At 38.5% G+C, this 15712-nt stretch overlaps 1 protein-coding gene across 3 annotated transcripts; it reads left to right on the plus strand.

Moving 5' to 3' along the window:
* The first annotated feature begins 1022 nt into the window (after positions 1–1022).
* Positions 1023–15394, plus strand: yrk (Yes-related kinase). Of its 3 annotated transcripts, none has more exons than XM_067502637.1 (13): positions 1023–1180; positions 6234–6277; positions 6945–7202; positions 7565–7667; positions 8378–8476; positions 8637–8740; positions 8912–9061; positions 10511–10675; positions 12110–12289; positions 12729–12805; positions 12894–13047; positions 13521–13652; positions 14195–15394. In XM_067502637.1, exons 3-13 carry the CDS (start codon positions 6968–6970, stop codon positions 14401–14403), a joined length of 1608 nt encoding a protein of 535 aa, XP_067358738.1. In that variant the 5' UTR covers positions 1023–1180; positions 6234–6277; positions 6945–6967; the 3' UTR covers positions 14404–15394. The 3 variants fall into 3 exon arrangements, with proteins under 3 accessions (XP_067358738.1, XP_067358754.1, XP_067358746.1); XM_067502653.1 differs by lacking the exon at positions 10511–10675 and adding an exon at positions 11263–11418; XM_067502645.1 differs by lacking the exon at positions 1023–1180 and adding an exon at positions 2702–2808.
* The last annotated feature ends 318 nt before the right edge of the window (positions 15395–15712 follow it).

Raw genomic sequence — 15712 nt, forward strand, 5'->3', positions numbered from 1 at the left:
GTTGCTCTGAACGTCTTGCACATATTCACACACACAAACCAATCTACAAGCTACATGCCAGGTGGAAGTAGCTCTGGTTTAACTAAATCATCATCATCATTGTGATTCAGCTGTCTCCTTTGCAGACTTTCTGTTCTTTATTCAACATCCATGTTTGGCCATTAGCTGTTAACCAGACAGTCACTGCTCAGCACTACTCATGCCTCAGTGCTTTCTGTCTGCACTACACTAAGGCTGAGATTAAAAAAAGAAAAAATTATTTGTATTTTTATATACAATAAAAAAAGTTGCCTTGTTATGAAAATGTAAGTGTTTGTCTTTAAAGTATTGGTGTTTATATTGGGCCTGTTCTGGGACAAACATCAACATAAGACTGTTAATGCATGAATGCATTAATAGATGAGCCTGAAATAATGAATGTGTTTCTGAAGTTACATTGTTGCACCACAAGATGGAGTAACACATTCGTGAGTGGCTGGTTCATCTTTCAGTTCATGGTGAGTTTTTGTCTGTACATCTGTCCGGCTTTCATGAAAGTAATATTTACACGAGAAAAAATAATTATACTACGCTAAACTGCACACATAGCTGAATTCCCATCCTGTCTGTTGACTTCACATTTCGGCTACGCGGATATCACACATCTCATTCAGTCTTCCTGTAGCTGTAATTGATGTGTCGCATGTACGCGACCCTGCAGCTGCGCTTATTGTTAGTCGGGCGCTTGCTTGCACCCAGACTGCAGCCACACATTTTACCTCAGGTTAAGCGGCTTTAAGCGGCTTTAAGCGGCATAAGTTGCACTTAACACCTGGATTTTATCTGACTGTTAAGCAAAAACACACTTTTATTTCGTCCGAGTAGTTCAACCTACTTTACCCACGCAGCTTGGCCTCCTAATAAGCTAATTTAGTCTTTTTGGGCTTTTGATAAGTTCCGCTATTATTTTTACTTTGTCTTTTTTTAAATGTCCACTGCTGAAACGCGTACCTCTAAGGGGTGGAACACTGCGCGCGGGAAGTCCGTCCTCGCGCTTTCCGGACGAGGCGCGTGCTTGGAACAGCAGTGCGCGACTTTGTCTTTCCTGCGTGCCTCCCGCGAGCCACCGAGCTCCGCTGACGCTCACCTTCGTTGCTCCTGGTTCCAGGATTCCCCGGGATAACGAGAACGTTCGGGTCTGGTATGTCCGCTCTGTTTTGGTTTTTCCCCATATTACATGTTAAAAGTTAAAGAATGATTTGTTGTTTCCTCTTGAAATATGATAAATTTATTATAAAGGGGTAGTTTTCTTGAACATAAAATAAACATAAAATACGTGTAGTATGAATGGATGTTCTGTATGGGTCGAAATCATTACAAAACAACACTTTCATTTTAACTAACAACGTAAAAAAACACTGATAAAACTTAGATGTTGAGTGTTTTCAGCAGCCTACATCCCCTTTGTGCTTTTATATACTTGTTCTTATAAAAAAAAAATATACAAAACTGTCAAAACTCGGATGTTTCAGTGTTATTGTGTAACTTTTGAGTTCGCAGTGTTAGATATAAGGAAGTCTGCCTCTAGTTTGCTTCTGATAAGTTAACCAAATGTTGCTACCACAGCTTCCACTCGTCAACTGCAGACACCGCAGATGATGACATTTAGAACTCAAACTGCCAATATTGCAGTATTGAAAGAGTGGAGTTCATCAAATAGTTGAGTCTCTGTATAAGTCGAATCACTTCCTAAAATGGATATATTTGTCAAAGTTAAGTCTTGCCCCTTTTATTGTTTCAGAACCTTTAGGGTGAAAGGTCAAAGGTCACAAAATAAGCTAGACTCTTAATCAGTGGCAAAGGCTATCCAGTCATCTGGGACCACTCAGACATTTCAGTAAGTGCATTACACATCTGTTACATTTTGAATGGACATATAGGCTTAAAACCTTATGTCCGCCAGGCTAAATACATTTTTCTTCAAAAGCCGAATACTCCACTCCACTAAATAACCTAGAGGAAACAACCTTGAGGAAAAGGGAGGGCTGCTTGTTTCCTTCTGTCTGACGTGTTACTCTGGACTCGACAATGTATGGTGCAGGTGTTTTTTTCATTCGTAATGACAGTTCACACCTTCACCTTCAACCTAAATCTGCCTTTACATAGAAAGTTTTTCTGTGTGCCTGCCTGAAAAAATTATCATAGCATTTTAAGGGTCAGCTAGAGAAAATCACAATTAGGCTGGACTTTGTCACTTCCTGTTTCTTTACGAGGTCAGTTCCTGTCTCTAGCTGTGGGGTTAGGCAGGAAGGATGGGGGCGTAGATATATTTTTCAGTGGTGGGGGGTTAGAAATGGACAATATGGTCATCATCTCCTTCACCAAGCAGTTGAGAGCTGTGACAGTTGAATCTGAAATGATTAGTGACCCAATTGCTTGATGTCAGCACCCATAGATGCTAACCCTGGGTGAGGGTGGGGATGTTGTGAGCCACGAGCCCAACCGGAGACCTTGATTCCTGAATAACACAATGAGACCAGTGAACAACAGTAACTTACTTCATGTACATGTTCATGTATGCCTTCCAACAAACCATCCCCGTCTTCTGTATCTGGAGGATGTGATGACTTCATGTGGAAACAGGACGTCCCAATGACCGAGACACCTTACTTTTCGAAAGCCCCCCCCCCCTTTATTTCAATGAGTATGTGTTGTCCGTGTGAAGGTTTGGTGACAGCCTGCTTCCCATTGTCCTATCATTCCCGCCCCGCTCACAATCGGCATCCTGTGGGGCTTCCTGCTTTGAGGCAGAGTCAGAGCGAAAGAGAGGTAAGAAAAAAGCTGGAAAAATAAGAAATGAGATGGAGGTTTGGAGAAAGTCTGAGCTAGGCAAAGAAGGGGTGAAAAAGTACTTAAAAGCTACAGAAATTACTAATTGTCTGTGTGTGTGTGTGTGTGTAGTTCCCTGTGTTCCTATGGTGAATTCCCCACTGGGAGCTTCTTATCTGCAGTCCACTGTGCAGGAAAGGGTGTGTCATTTGGATTTTGATATTTGCAAGTGCGACTGTGGAGGGTGAGGTTATTGTGATTTTATAAATGTGCACAGAATGCGCGCTAAAGCTTTGTAGGTCAGAATTTATTTGCTTCCTTATATTGTTCAGAGCATACAAATATTTGAGAATTTATGCTTACACAGTCATGGAAAGTATTTCCATTTTATGCTCCGAATAATTTCAACTACTATTTTAGGTTGTTTTTCTGCATAAAATGTGCTTGGAATCAGTTTTTGAATATAATGCATTGTTATCGATTTAATTTTCTAACAGTACTAATGCAGTCATTATAGGACCCAGTATAGTAAACTGAAACGGGTCATTTTTCATACTGAGTACTTTTACTTTCGGCATTGTAAGTACAATTTGCTGCCTAATTCCTCTGGATGTAGGGGATGTGTAGTGTTGTTTTTTTTTACTGAAACAATTGATGAGGAAACTTAATTCAGCAAACCACTGACAATAAAAGAAAAGCAAATTAGGTTTTAAGTTGTGGGCCCTGCAGCTTTGAGAAATGTTATCATTTTTAGTTATGTTTTTTTCGTTAGAATTCATTTTCATTGAAAAGAGTTGACATTTCACAACTTGTTGGGGGGGAAATTGCAAGTCATTGTACCATCGTTTTGTTATGTTTTTAAAAAAAAACCACCTGTATTAGTGTATTAATACTAATATTTATGTATTCATCTGTGCTGTAAAAAGAGATGGTTGATGCAGACATATTGTGTATTACAAAAACCCAATACCACATACCTCATTACCAGAGGAAGCCGCTTTTGTCTCACACAGTATTATAATTATTTCTTCTATGTATTTGGCAGCTACTATAAAAAAATCTACTTTGAGAGTCAGCAACCAGTTAGCAAAGCGAACTTCTGAAACAAGGTACAGAGGAAATACTGTTATATCTGTGGATACATAATGATTGAAATGTTATTTGTTTATGGTCCATACCGTGAGAAACGGCTTAAACAAAGGCATGCTCTTTTGAAAGCTGCATAATGGGGAAATAATGTTTTTTGACCAGTGGCCGGGAGGTAAAGATTTTGTATTAGTGCCTTTTTAGCTTAACAAAACCTTAAATAGGTAATGATTTTAACATGCACATTTCAATTTCACAAACTTAACAATTTAACTCCGTTAAATGGTTTTATGATGAAAACTTGTTAAAATAGAGAATAATATTTGTGTAGTTTACCTATCTTGTGTTTATAATTTAATTTAAAGAGGAAAATATAAACCCTGACTGCTCTTAAAATAATTTGTTGAAGTCACTCATGCAGTATCTGTGCAGCTTTGTGTTACACACACTTGTCTAAAAAGCTGTAACAATTATGTAAAATAACGCCCATTTTACATCTATCACCACCACCATACACCTTCACACTCAAACACATTGACCCCTTACCCTTGTATCTTCACAGTTTTTGGAATGTAGAAATATAAACACATTTATTTGTGTTTAATTAAGCAATAAGTGCATGGTATTTGTGCATACTTGGTAAGGCATTTGTCCAGTGGGTCGTATGCTTTACTGTATACATATCTTTAGGGATGCATAATGTTTTGTTTGTGATACATTTTTTTTTGTAATACCTTAGGTCAAGTGAATTATTAGCTGCTGTTTATAAATTATAATAGCTTCTGTGTGCAGAGGGGAAGAAAGAGAGCAAGTGCATCTGGTCAACAGGAACTCAACAGAGAACAATGACTGTACACTTGTCCTGTAAACAGCCCCAAGTCTGTGTGTGCATATGTGAATACATATCCCAATTAATGGGGCGTCTTCCAGTTTAGGAAGGCTGGGGAAGAAATGAGTGAATGTGCAGATGTGAGCTAAAGATTTTTTGCCCTTAGGCACTTCTCTTTTCTGTGGCATATCAGAAAGAGAAAGAAGTCAGTAGCTGAAGGGTGGACAGAGTTTATTTAAAAATTATCATTGTAGGGGGTGTGGGCCAGCAGTAGGGAAGAACAGCAAAGAAGAGGAAGATATTTGTGTGCGGGTGTGTGTGCATGTGTGTGTTTGTGCCACTGCAACTGCTTAATGTGTGTGTGTTTCTGTGTGTGTAGTCCTCAGTTTCCAGGAAAAGGGGGGAGTGATCAGTGGACAGGAAACTCTAACAGGGCTAACTTCCTTCAACTCTCCTGATGGTTGACCCGATAGTCTATAGAGGTTGTGTGTGCAAGTGTGTGTGTGAGAGACCGTGCAAGCTTGTGTACACTAGAAGTTTTGCATATTTCACTCTTGAGTGATCAGTAGGCTCGTTTTGGACAATTCCTGTAATGGCTTCTGTTTCTATATAGATTCAGAGGAATGTGGATTTTTTTGGGGGGGTGGGGGTTGATCTAAGGAACATTCTTAGAAGCACCACTCTTCATAATCCAAAATGTACCAAAAGGATGAAGTTGAATTAACTCCTCTCTAAAAGTTTTAAAGAAACTAAAAATTATAACCCCTGACCTCCTGCTTTTTAGACTGCATTTTTTTGCTAGGTGTATGACCTGGCTATTGAAAGTTGCTTGAGCAAGCAATAGTCATACTGATCATCTTGAAGAAATAATACTGAAAAAAATATGCTCTCATGTTGATGACTGCATACAGGGGTCTCTGCGCACAAAGTGTTTTACAGTCTTCACTCTGTTATTTCCTCTTGATGCCGGCACCAAGTTTTACTTTGTCAACACACGTCCTACTGAAACAATGCGGTCTGCTCAAAACTGGAAGTCAGGATTGCGAGCGAGTGCAATCTTTGTGAAACTTATTTCACATTGTCACTTTGTGTCAGTTAGCCTGGTGGATTGAATAAATTTACAGGTTTATTTCACCACAAACCTAAACACCTACACACACACACACACACACACACTCACACACTCACCCACTCACCCACACACTATTGACCACAGAGAATGACTGAGTACCCTTTCAAACTTCACTGCAAAAGGGGAAGCGGCTAACTTCACATCTCTCTGTATTTCCTTATTCTGAGCTGTCACTGTCTTGGTTTTTTCTTCTAACTACAGTAACTTCTCTGTCTTCTCGCGTCTCTTTGTTCATGCTTTACTGCTCTTGAGCCTTTTTCACACATTCTCCACCACCTTCTCTCTCTCCGACTCTCTGCCACTCATCCTCTTTTTGCCCTGCTCTCTCATTCCAATCCTTGTCACTCACCCCTTCCTTCTCTTTCCCTCTTTTTTCAGCGGCGATGGTGATTGACAGATGATCTGAAAGAGGAAGACATCAGGTGAGAAAAAGTTAACTTCTCCTTCCACCCTATCTCCACCCCTTTCCCCCCTCTTATTCCTGCTAGTAGGAAGTTAAATGTCAATTTAAAGTTTGTTACTTCTCTTTATACAGTTCTCTTTAGCATATTTTTCACCAGGATCAAAAGTACTGTATATGTTATGTGTTCCTTTCACTTTCTACCAGCTTGATGTTTCAAGGCTCACTCAGGACAGGTATAAGGGGGGATCAACGCATGAAATTAAAACATATTTTTTATGTTCTTGTGATGAATGTTGTGATAATACTATGAGTATTTTTTTTTAGACTTTTTGATAGATAGCCTGTGTTAAGAGCTGCAAGTGCAGCGTTTACTAAATGGGGGTGGGAGGGTTGTATGAAAGTCATTGCCAAGTTGCATTATGGGAAATGTAGGAACTGTTTCTTTTGGAGCTTTATCAATAGTAAGGAGTAACAGGATTGGATAGGACAGGATATCTTAATATCACCCAATAACTTGGAATTTGTAGATTTCTTGAAATTTTTATTCTAAACAAAGTATAGTTTTTATCTCTGTAAACAAATACAGCAATGCTATATTATTGTTCTATTAATATACATAACATATGTATATAAAACGGCCAGCGACATGTGCATCAGGCAGCAATAAATCTGCTTCTCTTTCACAGACGCCTTTTCCATACTGGTTATTATGGGGTGTTCCTGTTGCAAGCAGAAGTCCGCCAAAGCAGCAATAGCAACATCAGCAGCAGTAGACGTTACAGATCTGTCTCCTAGCAACGCAGATGGAGGGCTGTTCACGGCCTTGTCCCAGGGTCGTTACTGTCCCGACCCCACTCAGACCATCCCAGACTTCAACAAGGGCTTTTCATTCAGCACTGTCTTCCCCAATACTAACCCACAACAACGACCTGGAGGCATAACAAGTACTCCATCTATTTCTATATTTTTTTATTTAAGGTGTATGACTCAGACCCAGAGGCACATTTTCATGGCTGCATAGTTTTATTAAATAGAAATGTAGATAATCTTGTGCAACTTTTTATATATTTACTTAAATTTATCCAGAGATGTTTGGCATCTTTGGAAACTTTTAAAATTAGGTTTCCTGTGTTTTGGCAGTGTTTAGTTGCACAGCATGACTTTTTGATGACTGATCCACTGGCATGACATAAACAAAACACGAACAAACAACTACATGGTTGGAGCTTAGCGGTACAGTATAAACTAGTCTGAATCAAAGCTAATGTGTGTGTCGATGTGTGTGTCTGTTTGAACATGTATCCAGGTGGTGGAGTCACTCTCTTTATAGCTCTTTATGACTACGATGCTCGCACAGAAGACGACCTAACTTTTCAGAAAGGAGAGAAATTTCAAATCATCAACAACACGTGAGTAGAAATGCAAACACAAACACAGCTGCATTTTAATCACACGTTTTTTAGATGTTCAGCATTTATCGTGAAAACAGAAAAACACCCTTTATGGGGCTACAATGATATACTCCAGAACAATTTTTGTTTGTATTGGGAGATTAAAAATAAATGCTGGCTGAATGCAAGTGTTAAATGTGTAAAATGAGATCTGTTATGATTCCCAATTAATTTGGTTTCTGTACATTAAATGCCACAGTCTGCAATTAAATACCATCCATTAACACTGTGAACTGCCAGAGATCTGTATTGCTGCTAGAAACACTGAAAAACGTATAATCTTTAAAATTATCTTTTGTTTGACTTGTTGAATTGAAAAAACAATGTAAGGTAATGGTTAAAATTGGCTTTGTGGTCAGCTAAGGTTTCTACCATATGTGGAACAGAGGTGACAGATATCCTCTTATCTTCTCTCTCATCTGGTTCATAATGCCCTTTTGTTTGATGTTAGTACCAATGAATTAGTAAAGAAAGCTGCTGCTTTATCTGATCATACATGAGATCATCCTCATTTCTGAACATAAAGATAATTCTTAAAAGTAGGATTTCTGACACTAAACAATTGTGCAGGAATTAATATGTACTCTGCTGTAATTATTAAATTTGTTTCTTGACCATGGTAATAATTGTCAATGGTCAAAATATATGTTTCGGTTGTCATTTGGCAGAGAGGGTGACTGGTGGGAGGCTCGATCTTTGGACACTGGCAACTCAGGTTACATTCCCTCCAACTATGTAGCCCCTGTCGATTCCATACAGGCTGAAGAGTGTGTATACTCACACACACACACACACACACACACACACACAAACAGACACACAACAATATACTGATAAGTCACTTATGTTTTCTTAATGAATGACTTAAAGTCTGAGGGGTTGCATGATGTTGTTGCGGTGACCCATCGGTTGTTGTCATGGTGATAGGTGGTATTTTGGGAAGATGGGAAGGAAAGATGCAGAGAGACAGCTGCTAGGCCATGGCAACCAGAGGGGAACTTTTCTTATACGAGAGAGTGAGACCACCAAAGGTAAAGAGATCACACTTTCACATAAAAACATAAACCCTTTTGTGAGAGGCTGACCACTCTAAATTTATAAAAACTTTAAAATGTTTTGTAATCTCTAATTTTTAGCTCACTCTGTAATTCTTTATCCTCACCTCACCTTCCATGATCCCTACCATTCCCATCTTTTTACAGGTGCATACTCTCTGTCTATCCGTGACTGGGACGACAATAAAGGAGACCACGTTAAACATTATAAGATCCGTAAACTAGATAACGGTGGCTACTACATCACCACGAGATCACAGTTTGACACTGTGCAGCAGTTGGTAGAGCACTACACAGGTATAGCACATAAACAGACACTAATTCATTGTTTGTTTGTTTGTTTGTTGCCTTCTGTTACAAGCTGTTTCAAGTTAAAACGAAACGCCCCTGGTTCCATTTTAAAATTGCTTTTACTCTCAATACTCTCAATATATATCTGTCTAATTCTGTTTCTACCTTATTTATAATTAGCCTATTAGTATATTACACAAGTACAGTTTTGTGGAACTTACTCTTTTACTTTCTTGGGTGTTTCCATATGACTTTATACTTCCACTCCACTATCTTATTGTAATAATTTCTTGATGCGGATGGTCAAGAATATCACATTGTTATAAACTAAACTTCAAACAGTATTTGAAGTAATTGAATGACTTGATTCTGACCAGCTACACTAGTTTAAGGCTGCTTATGTGTTATGAATATGTGTCATAGTTTTAAATGATAACTTTCACTTTTGATACTTTTGCTGATAATACAAGAAGAAAATAATTTACGCTCTGAAGTTTTTTAGTGGGGTATTTTACCTTTTGGTTGTACTTTAATAAATAGTTTGAATACCTTTCCCACTGACTATTAGTGACTTCTTAAGCTAGATTGTGTAAAAATAAAAAAGGGTTCACACCCTGCACTTCCTTTTGTCTTTGTCAGTTTGAATATGCCCTCTGGTGGCTTGTCTTGACATAGCAAACACTTCAGAGTTTGCAAATGAAACAATCATCAAAAGTAACAAAGATTTGGCTACATATATGATTCACTTTTTTCCAATTATTGTTTTTACTGTATTTTGCCTCTATTGTCTTCTTTTGTATCTGTACATGCTTCTGTTGCTCAGAATGTGTGTATACACACAGCCACAACAATAAGACTGGTGGTCTTAACATTGTCACACACTGCTACACTGCTTCACACAGAGCAAAATGTGATACACTTTTAAAGAGGTCATAGAAGTACACAAACTCAGTTTTCAAGTTATGGCCTAAAACTACATGTGCCAATTCAATACTTTACTTACTAAAAATATTAAGCACATTATCTACATTTTACTTTAAAAACAAAAGTAAATGTGCGCCACTAAGAAAAATCGTCATTTTTAAATTGAATTTTAAATACTGATTATGGTAATTCTAGCAAAATGTACAGTATTTAATAAAAAATAAAGTGTGAAATAAGTGTGAAAGGTCAATGTTGGTAATGGTAGAGCAAATTTTTTAACCACTTTATATGCTGACAGGTAGTTAACCTTAATAATGATACAGCAGCATTTATTATTCAATAATATTTTTATTTAAAAAATGTTATTTTGTATATTTAAAACCACCAAGAGGTGATAATGTTGTGGCTGACTGGTGTATATCTGTTTATGTCAACCTGCCTTGTTCCTCTTTATTGTTGTATTTGCTGTTTTCTTTTCCTCTTGTTTCCTTTCTTCTTCGCCTGCCTGTTTGTCTCTCCTTGCTCTCTCAGAGAGAGCGGCTGGATTGTGCTGCCGTTTGATTGGCAGCTGTAAACGGGGCATGCCTAAGCTGGCTGACTTATCAGTGAAGACCAAGGATATGTGGGAGATTCCTCGCGAATCTCTCCAGCTGATTAAGAAACTGGGCAACGGCCAGTTTGGAGAAGTCTGGATGGGTAGGACTGCAGAAACTGTGGTGAAGGGGATGGAGAGGTGACATCGGGAGCACATATGGATTTAAAAAAAATTAAAACAGGAGAAGCGACATTCAAGTCTTTGTTATGCTCAGTCGACACAAACACCAGTAAACATTTTCAGTGTAAAAACACCTTCACCTCACAAGCATACACTGTAAAGCCCTGTTTATCTGAATGTGCTGTTCAGCGTCTGCTTATACCTGAAATAAATATACCTGTGGATCATACTCAAGGAAAGAGACAACACACAAAGCTGTCACTTGTAGCATGGACTATTTTTTTAATTTTAAACTGTAGCAATAAAACTAAAGATTTCCGTTTGTGGAGGCAGCTGCTAGTAAAAAAATGGTTCTGTTTTACATCCAGATGTGCAAAGTTGTTCCTCTCCTACCCTTATGTTGCATGTGCATGTTTCATTATCTCAGTTCACTTCTTTTTCACCCCCCACCCATCTTTCTTTCATCTTTTCACCCATCTCCATCACCAACTCCTCCCGAACTCCCACTCTTTCCATTTCCTTTTCCTACATCTCCTCTCTCCCTGGCTTCTACTTCTTTCACTGTTAGGCACTAATGACGGACTGTGTTATTACCTAACCAAGCCCTGTCTTAACTCCACCCCCCTCACCATGGGCCTTGGGCGAGATGCCTGGGAGGTGCCTAGGGAAACGCTGTCCCTGCAAAGGAAGCTGGGACAGGGCTGCTTCGGGGATGTGTGGATGGGTGAGACAAACACCAACAATACCTGGCTCCCTTCTACAGGCTTAGAGGGAGCACTATCTGTCCAGCATCGTCCTCTGTAGTGTCACTTACTGTCTTGTAGCAAAGATCATCGGTAATGTTAAATGTCTCGTTATGGCTGTCTTTTTTGTCACTGTATGTAAGAAAATTACTTTTTCCCAGAATATTTCACGTTAGCTTGTATTCCCACAGGATGTGTTTGCAATTACACCTACGACCAATTTCTTGTTAAAGCAGTCATAAAGTTACTCCAACTAAATTCCAGTGTGTTGGGTTTTTGAACTGTGCAGTTTCTTTGGGAGCCATTCGAACTTTGTGCCTGTCCATGTAACTCAGATGCTCCTGGGGTTGATGTAAGACCAGTAAACTCCCCGCTCCCCTCTCCTAACATTATTCTGTTATATGTCATGCATGCTTTCCAAAATAGTGATAATTTGCATGCATTAGGACTTTCACTACATGTGTCTTCCTGCCTGTCTTGCATATTGTGCATGCTGTTTATTGATATTTATATGTGTATGCGTGGGTGTTTCTGTCCCTACACATGTAGTATGCACATGTATACTCTATACAGCCATTCACTTGTCAGTATGCCAACAGATGTGTGTGTGCAGTATGTCTCCATGTGTCCATGTCCTGTGTTTTCATTAACATCCCCCTGTCTGTATGTCAGGAATGTGGAACGGCACCACCAAGGTAGCGGTGAAGACTCTGAAGCCAGGAACCATGTCCCCGGAGGCCTTCCTGGAGGAGGCTCAGATCATGAAAAGACTTCGCCACGACAAGCTGGTGCAACTCTACGCTGTCGTGTCTGAGGAGCCCATCTACATTATCACTGAGTTTATGAGCCAAGGTATCAGGCTGAGTAAATTGTAATGCCTGTGACGTCTTGTAGATACTGTATGAATTGCTGCTCTTAGGGGGAAAGTAAATTTTCAGATTTTAGAAATGTTAGATAAAACAGTATTCAGAAAGCATAACAACATCCACCTGTAATTGATAGATAATGAATAGTAAATACAGTATTTAAGAGAAAAAAATATGTAATAATATTATAATATGATTAACATTGTTTTAATCTGCATTAGGATTGCTTTAATATTTTAGAAATTTGATGACAAGAGATAGAATTGCAATAAGGTTACGATTAACCCTAATGCATTACTATGTGGGAATTTGTAAGTGCATATCTAATAAAAAATGCATTAAAAATGCATGAATGCACTACATGCATTACAGTGTTGGCCACAGTGGACATTCGGGGTCATAATGCCACATTCTTTCTTTTAAAGGAAGTTTGTTGGACTTCTTAAAAGATGGCGAGGGACAGGGCCTTAAGCTGCCCCAGCTGGTGGACATGGCTGCACAGGTGAGTTAGAAGCAGAAGCAAGCACACAATATCAGACAAAAAGTAACCAGTAGTAATTTGAAAGCCTTTGTCTTTTTGTGTCTTCCAGATTGCGTCTGGAATGGCATACATTGAGAGAATGAACTATATCCATCGTGACCTGCGGGCAGCTAACATCCTTGTGGGGGACAATCTAGTTTGCAAAATAGCTGACTTCGGCTTGGCTAGGCTCATTGAAGACAATGAGTACACAGCTAGACAAGGTAACATCATCTGACATTAAAGATTAATTCAAGTTTATTTGAACCTGGCCTGTATTGTAATGTGGCTATTGTGGCCTAGCAATGGAGATAGGTTCTGCTGAATCCTTTCTTGTAGTTAAACTGGTAAAATTATTCGAAGTTTTCTTCTTCATTTAGCTGTCAAGAATATCGAAGGCAAGAACACACCATTTCCTTTATTATGCTGTGTTTGGGACAGTCCTGTCTAAGTGCTAAAATAAAATGAACCAAAGAGTTGCAACAGTCACTTTTATGAGAAAACACTAGGTTCAAATAAGCCATCATTATTATACAGCATGTGTGTGTATGATAGAGAGAAGAGTGAAGAGAAGGAAGGGATGTGTGCATAATCCAGTGATTAAGAATGTCTGCCTCTGCCTCCATGCTTATATTTTTATACATGACCTATCCTAATTATATGATTATTTATCTTCACTGTGTTTCCATGGTTTCAGGGGCAAAGTTCCCCATCAAGTGGACAGCTCCAGAAGCTGCACTGTATGGACGCTTTACCATCAAGTCAGATGTCTGGAGCTTTGGCATCCTACTAACTGAACTCATCACTAAGGGGCGTGTACCATACCCAGGTACTGGATGATTCCTTTGTGTTCAGTGTGTTTCAATTTTAAATGTTTACTGTATGTTTGGAATGCAGTAAATCCCAATATACTTTCTCAAATTAGTATTGATATACTGACACGTATAGTGGCTAATCTCGAGAAAAATGGGTTGAAATAATGTTTTTTTAATTTCAGTTTTCTCTTAAACTTGTAATGTCAAAATTTTGCAACTGTGGTGTGATGTAACGCAATAGTTTCATAGCCAATATATTATGACCGTATGAATGTACTATAATGAATCATATTAGACAGACTTATAATGAAATAAATCAAATAAAATGGGAAGAATAATGGCTCATAACTCAATTATCATATTACATAAGTGACTAGCAGTAATACATTTACCCTTAAACATATGGTAAAAATTTTAATTCATAAAACCTTTATAATATAGTTACTAAACATATATTGTTTCTTGGTGTTTTGATGTTTATTATTGTAGTTGAACTGCTCTTCGTATTGACTTTATGTTCTTGTACACTTTCTCCCTCCATCCTCAACACCTTTAGGTATGAATAACCGTGAGGTGCTGGAGCAGGTGGAGAGGGGCTACCGGATGCCCTGTGCCCCAGGCTGCCCCACCTCGCTCCATGAACTGATGCTGCAATGCTGGAGGCGGGAACCTGATGAGAGGCACACTTTTGAGTACCTGCAGTCCTTCCTTGAGGATTACTTCACTGCCACAGAGCCGCAGTACCAGCCTGGAGAAAACCTGTGATGATACACTTGCAGGACAGCTGTGGAGCAATAAATGGACAAACAGAGACAGATAGACAAAGACACGTATACACTGACAGGCGTGTTGTAGTACATACATGCTGTCAATGTATTTGTTGCTCACATACCATAGATGGATAAACACACGTATAAAGATACATATCACTGTCTTGTTTAATTGTTTAGAGACAAATTCCTCCTTGGTTCATTTACCACTGCAGCCTGATCATTCAACCATGTTGAATAGCAGACTCATAGCTCGGCTGGTTGGGTCTTGCAGTAATATTGCTTAACTTACTGAAAGAAAATGTTGTGTTCAGGTGTGCGGAGGTGAGCTTGTACATGATTTGTTCAGCTACCATATATGTTCAGGTCCTTACATTTATCTTTCTGAGAAGAGTATTTCAGTAGATTGGGTGCTTAGCCGGGCTAAATGTGTCAATACATAAAGAGGTTAACAAACAGTTAAATTTCTGTCTTCAAAAAATGCCAACATAGACCTGTGTGCTAACCGAGGAGTTTATGTACAGACAAGGACATAAACAAGGTCCTCTGTATACTTTACTGAGATTGATGCTCATCCAATAACTGAACACAGGTCTATTTTCAACGTTGTTATGATATTTATATAAAAATAAAAATGAACTTACCCCATATCTGTATCCAATGTGCCACCAATGTGTGCCTTAAAGTGGTCAAATTAATTTTTAGATTTTAAGTGCCTTTAATTCTACGTGGCAAAGTTAGAGAGATGGTAAGGAATGCTCTTTGTATGTCTGAAGATCTGTATGAACCGTCTTTTTTATTGTTTTAATTTAACTCTGATATATTCATTCATCACAAAGACCTTGTTAACTAGTTATTATGTATACCATGTTCATTCATTGGGAGGGCAGGATTAAATGTTAAAAATAACATTGAATAACAAAAAACATAACCTTTATGTTAAGATTCCTCTGTCATGTTATTTCAATAAAAGACAGATATCTTAAGACGTGTCTTATTTTATTTTTATTTGGACAATGTTTTGTTATGTGTTTCCTCATAAATAGAACAAAGGAGGGTTTCATGGACACATATATTAAATGACTAATCATCTTCTTCCATTACCATTTAATTTTTGTTTGTATTATTTTAATGATTCCCTGACGTAATTACCTTGGCTGATGTGATTAAGCAAGTATCTGTTCTCTTCAAAATGTCAAATTTGTGGGTTGTTCTACACTCTATAAAGGCAAGACTTATGTAGACACTTAAAAAGGTGGGTTTTATAGCAGCCTCGAAATGTAAGCAAAAACTGTAGTTATGTG

Source organism: Channa argus, chromosome 1 (genome assembly GCF_033026475.1).
Source record: "Channa argus isolate prfri chromosome 1, Channa argus male v1.0, whole genome shotgun sequence".
Classification (NCBI taxonomy): Eukaryota; Metazoa; Chordata; class Actinopteri; order Anabantiformes; family Channidae; genus Channa; species Channa argus.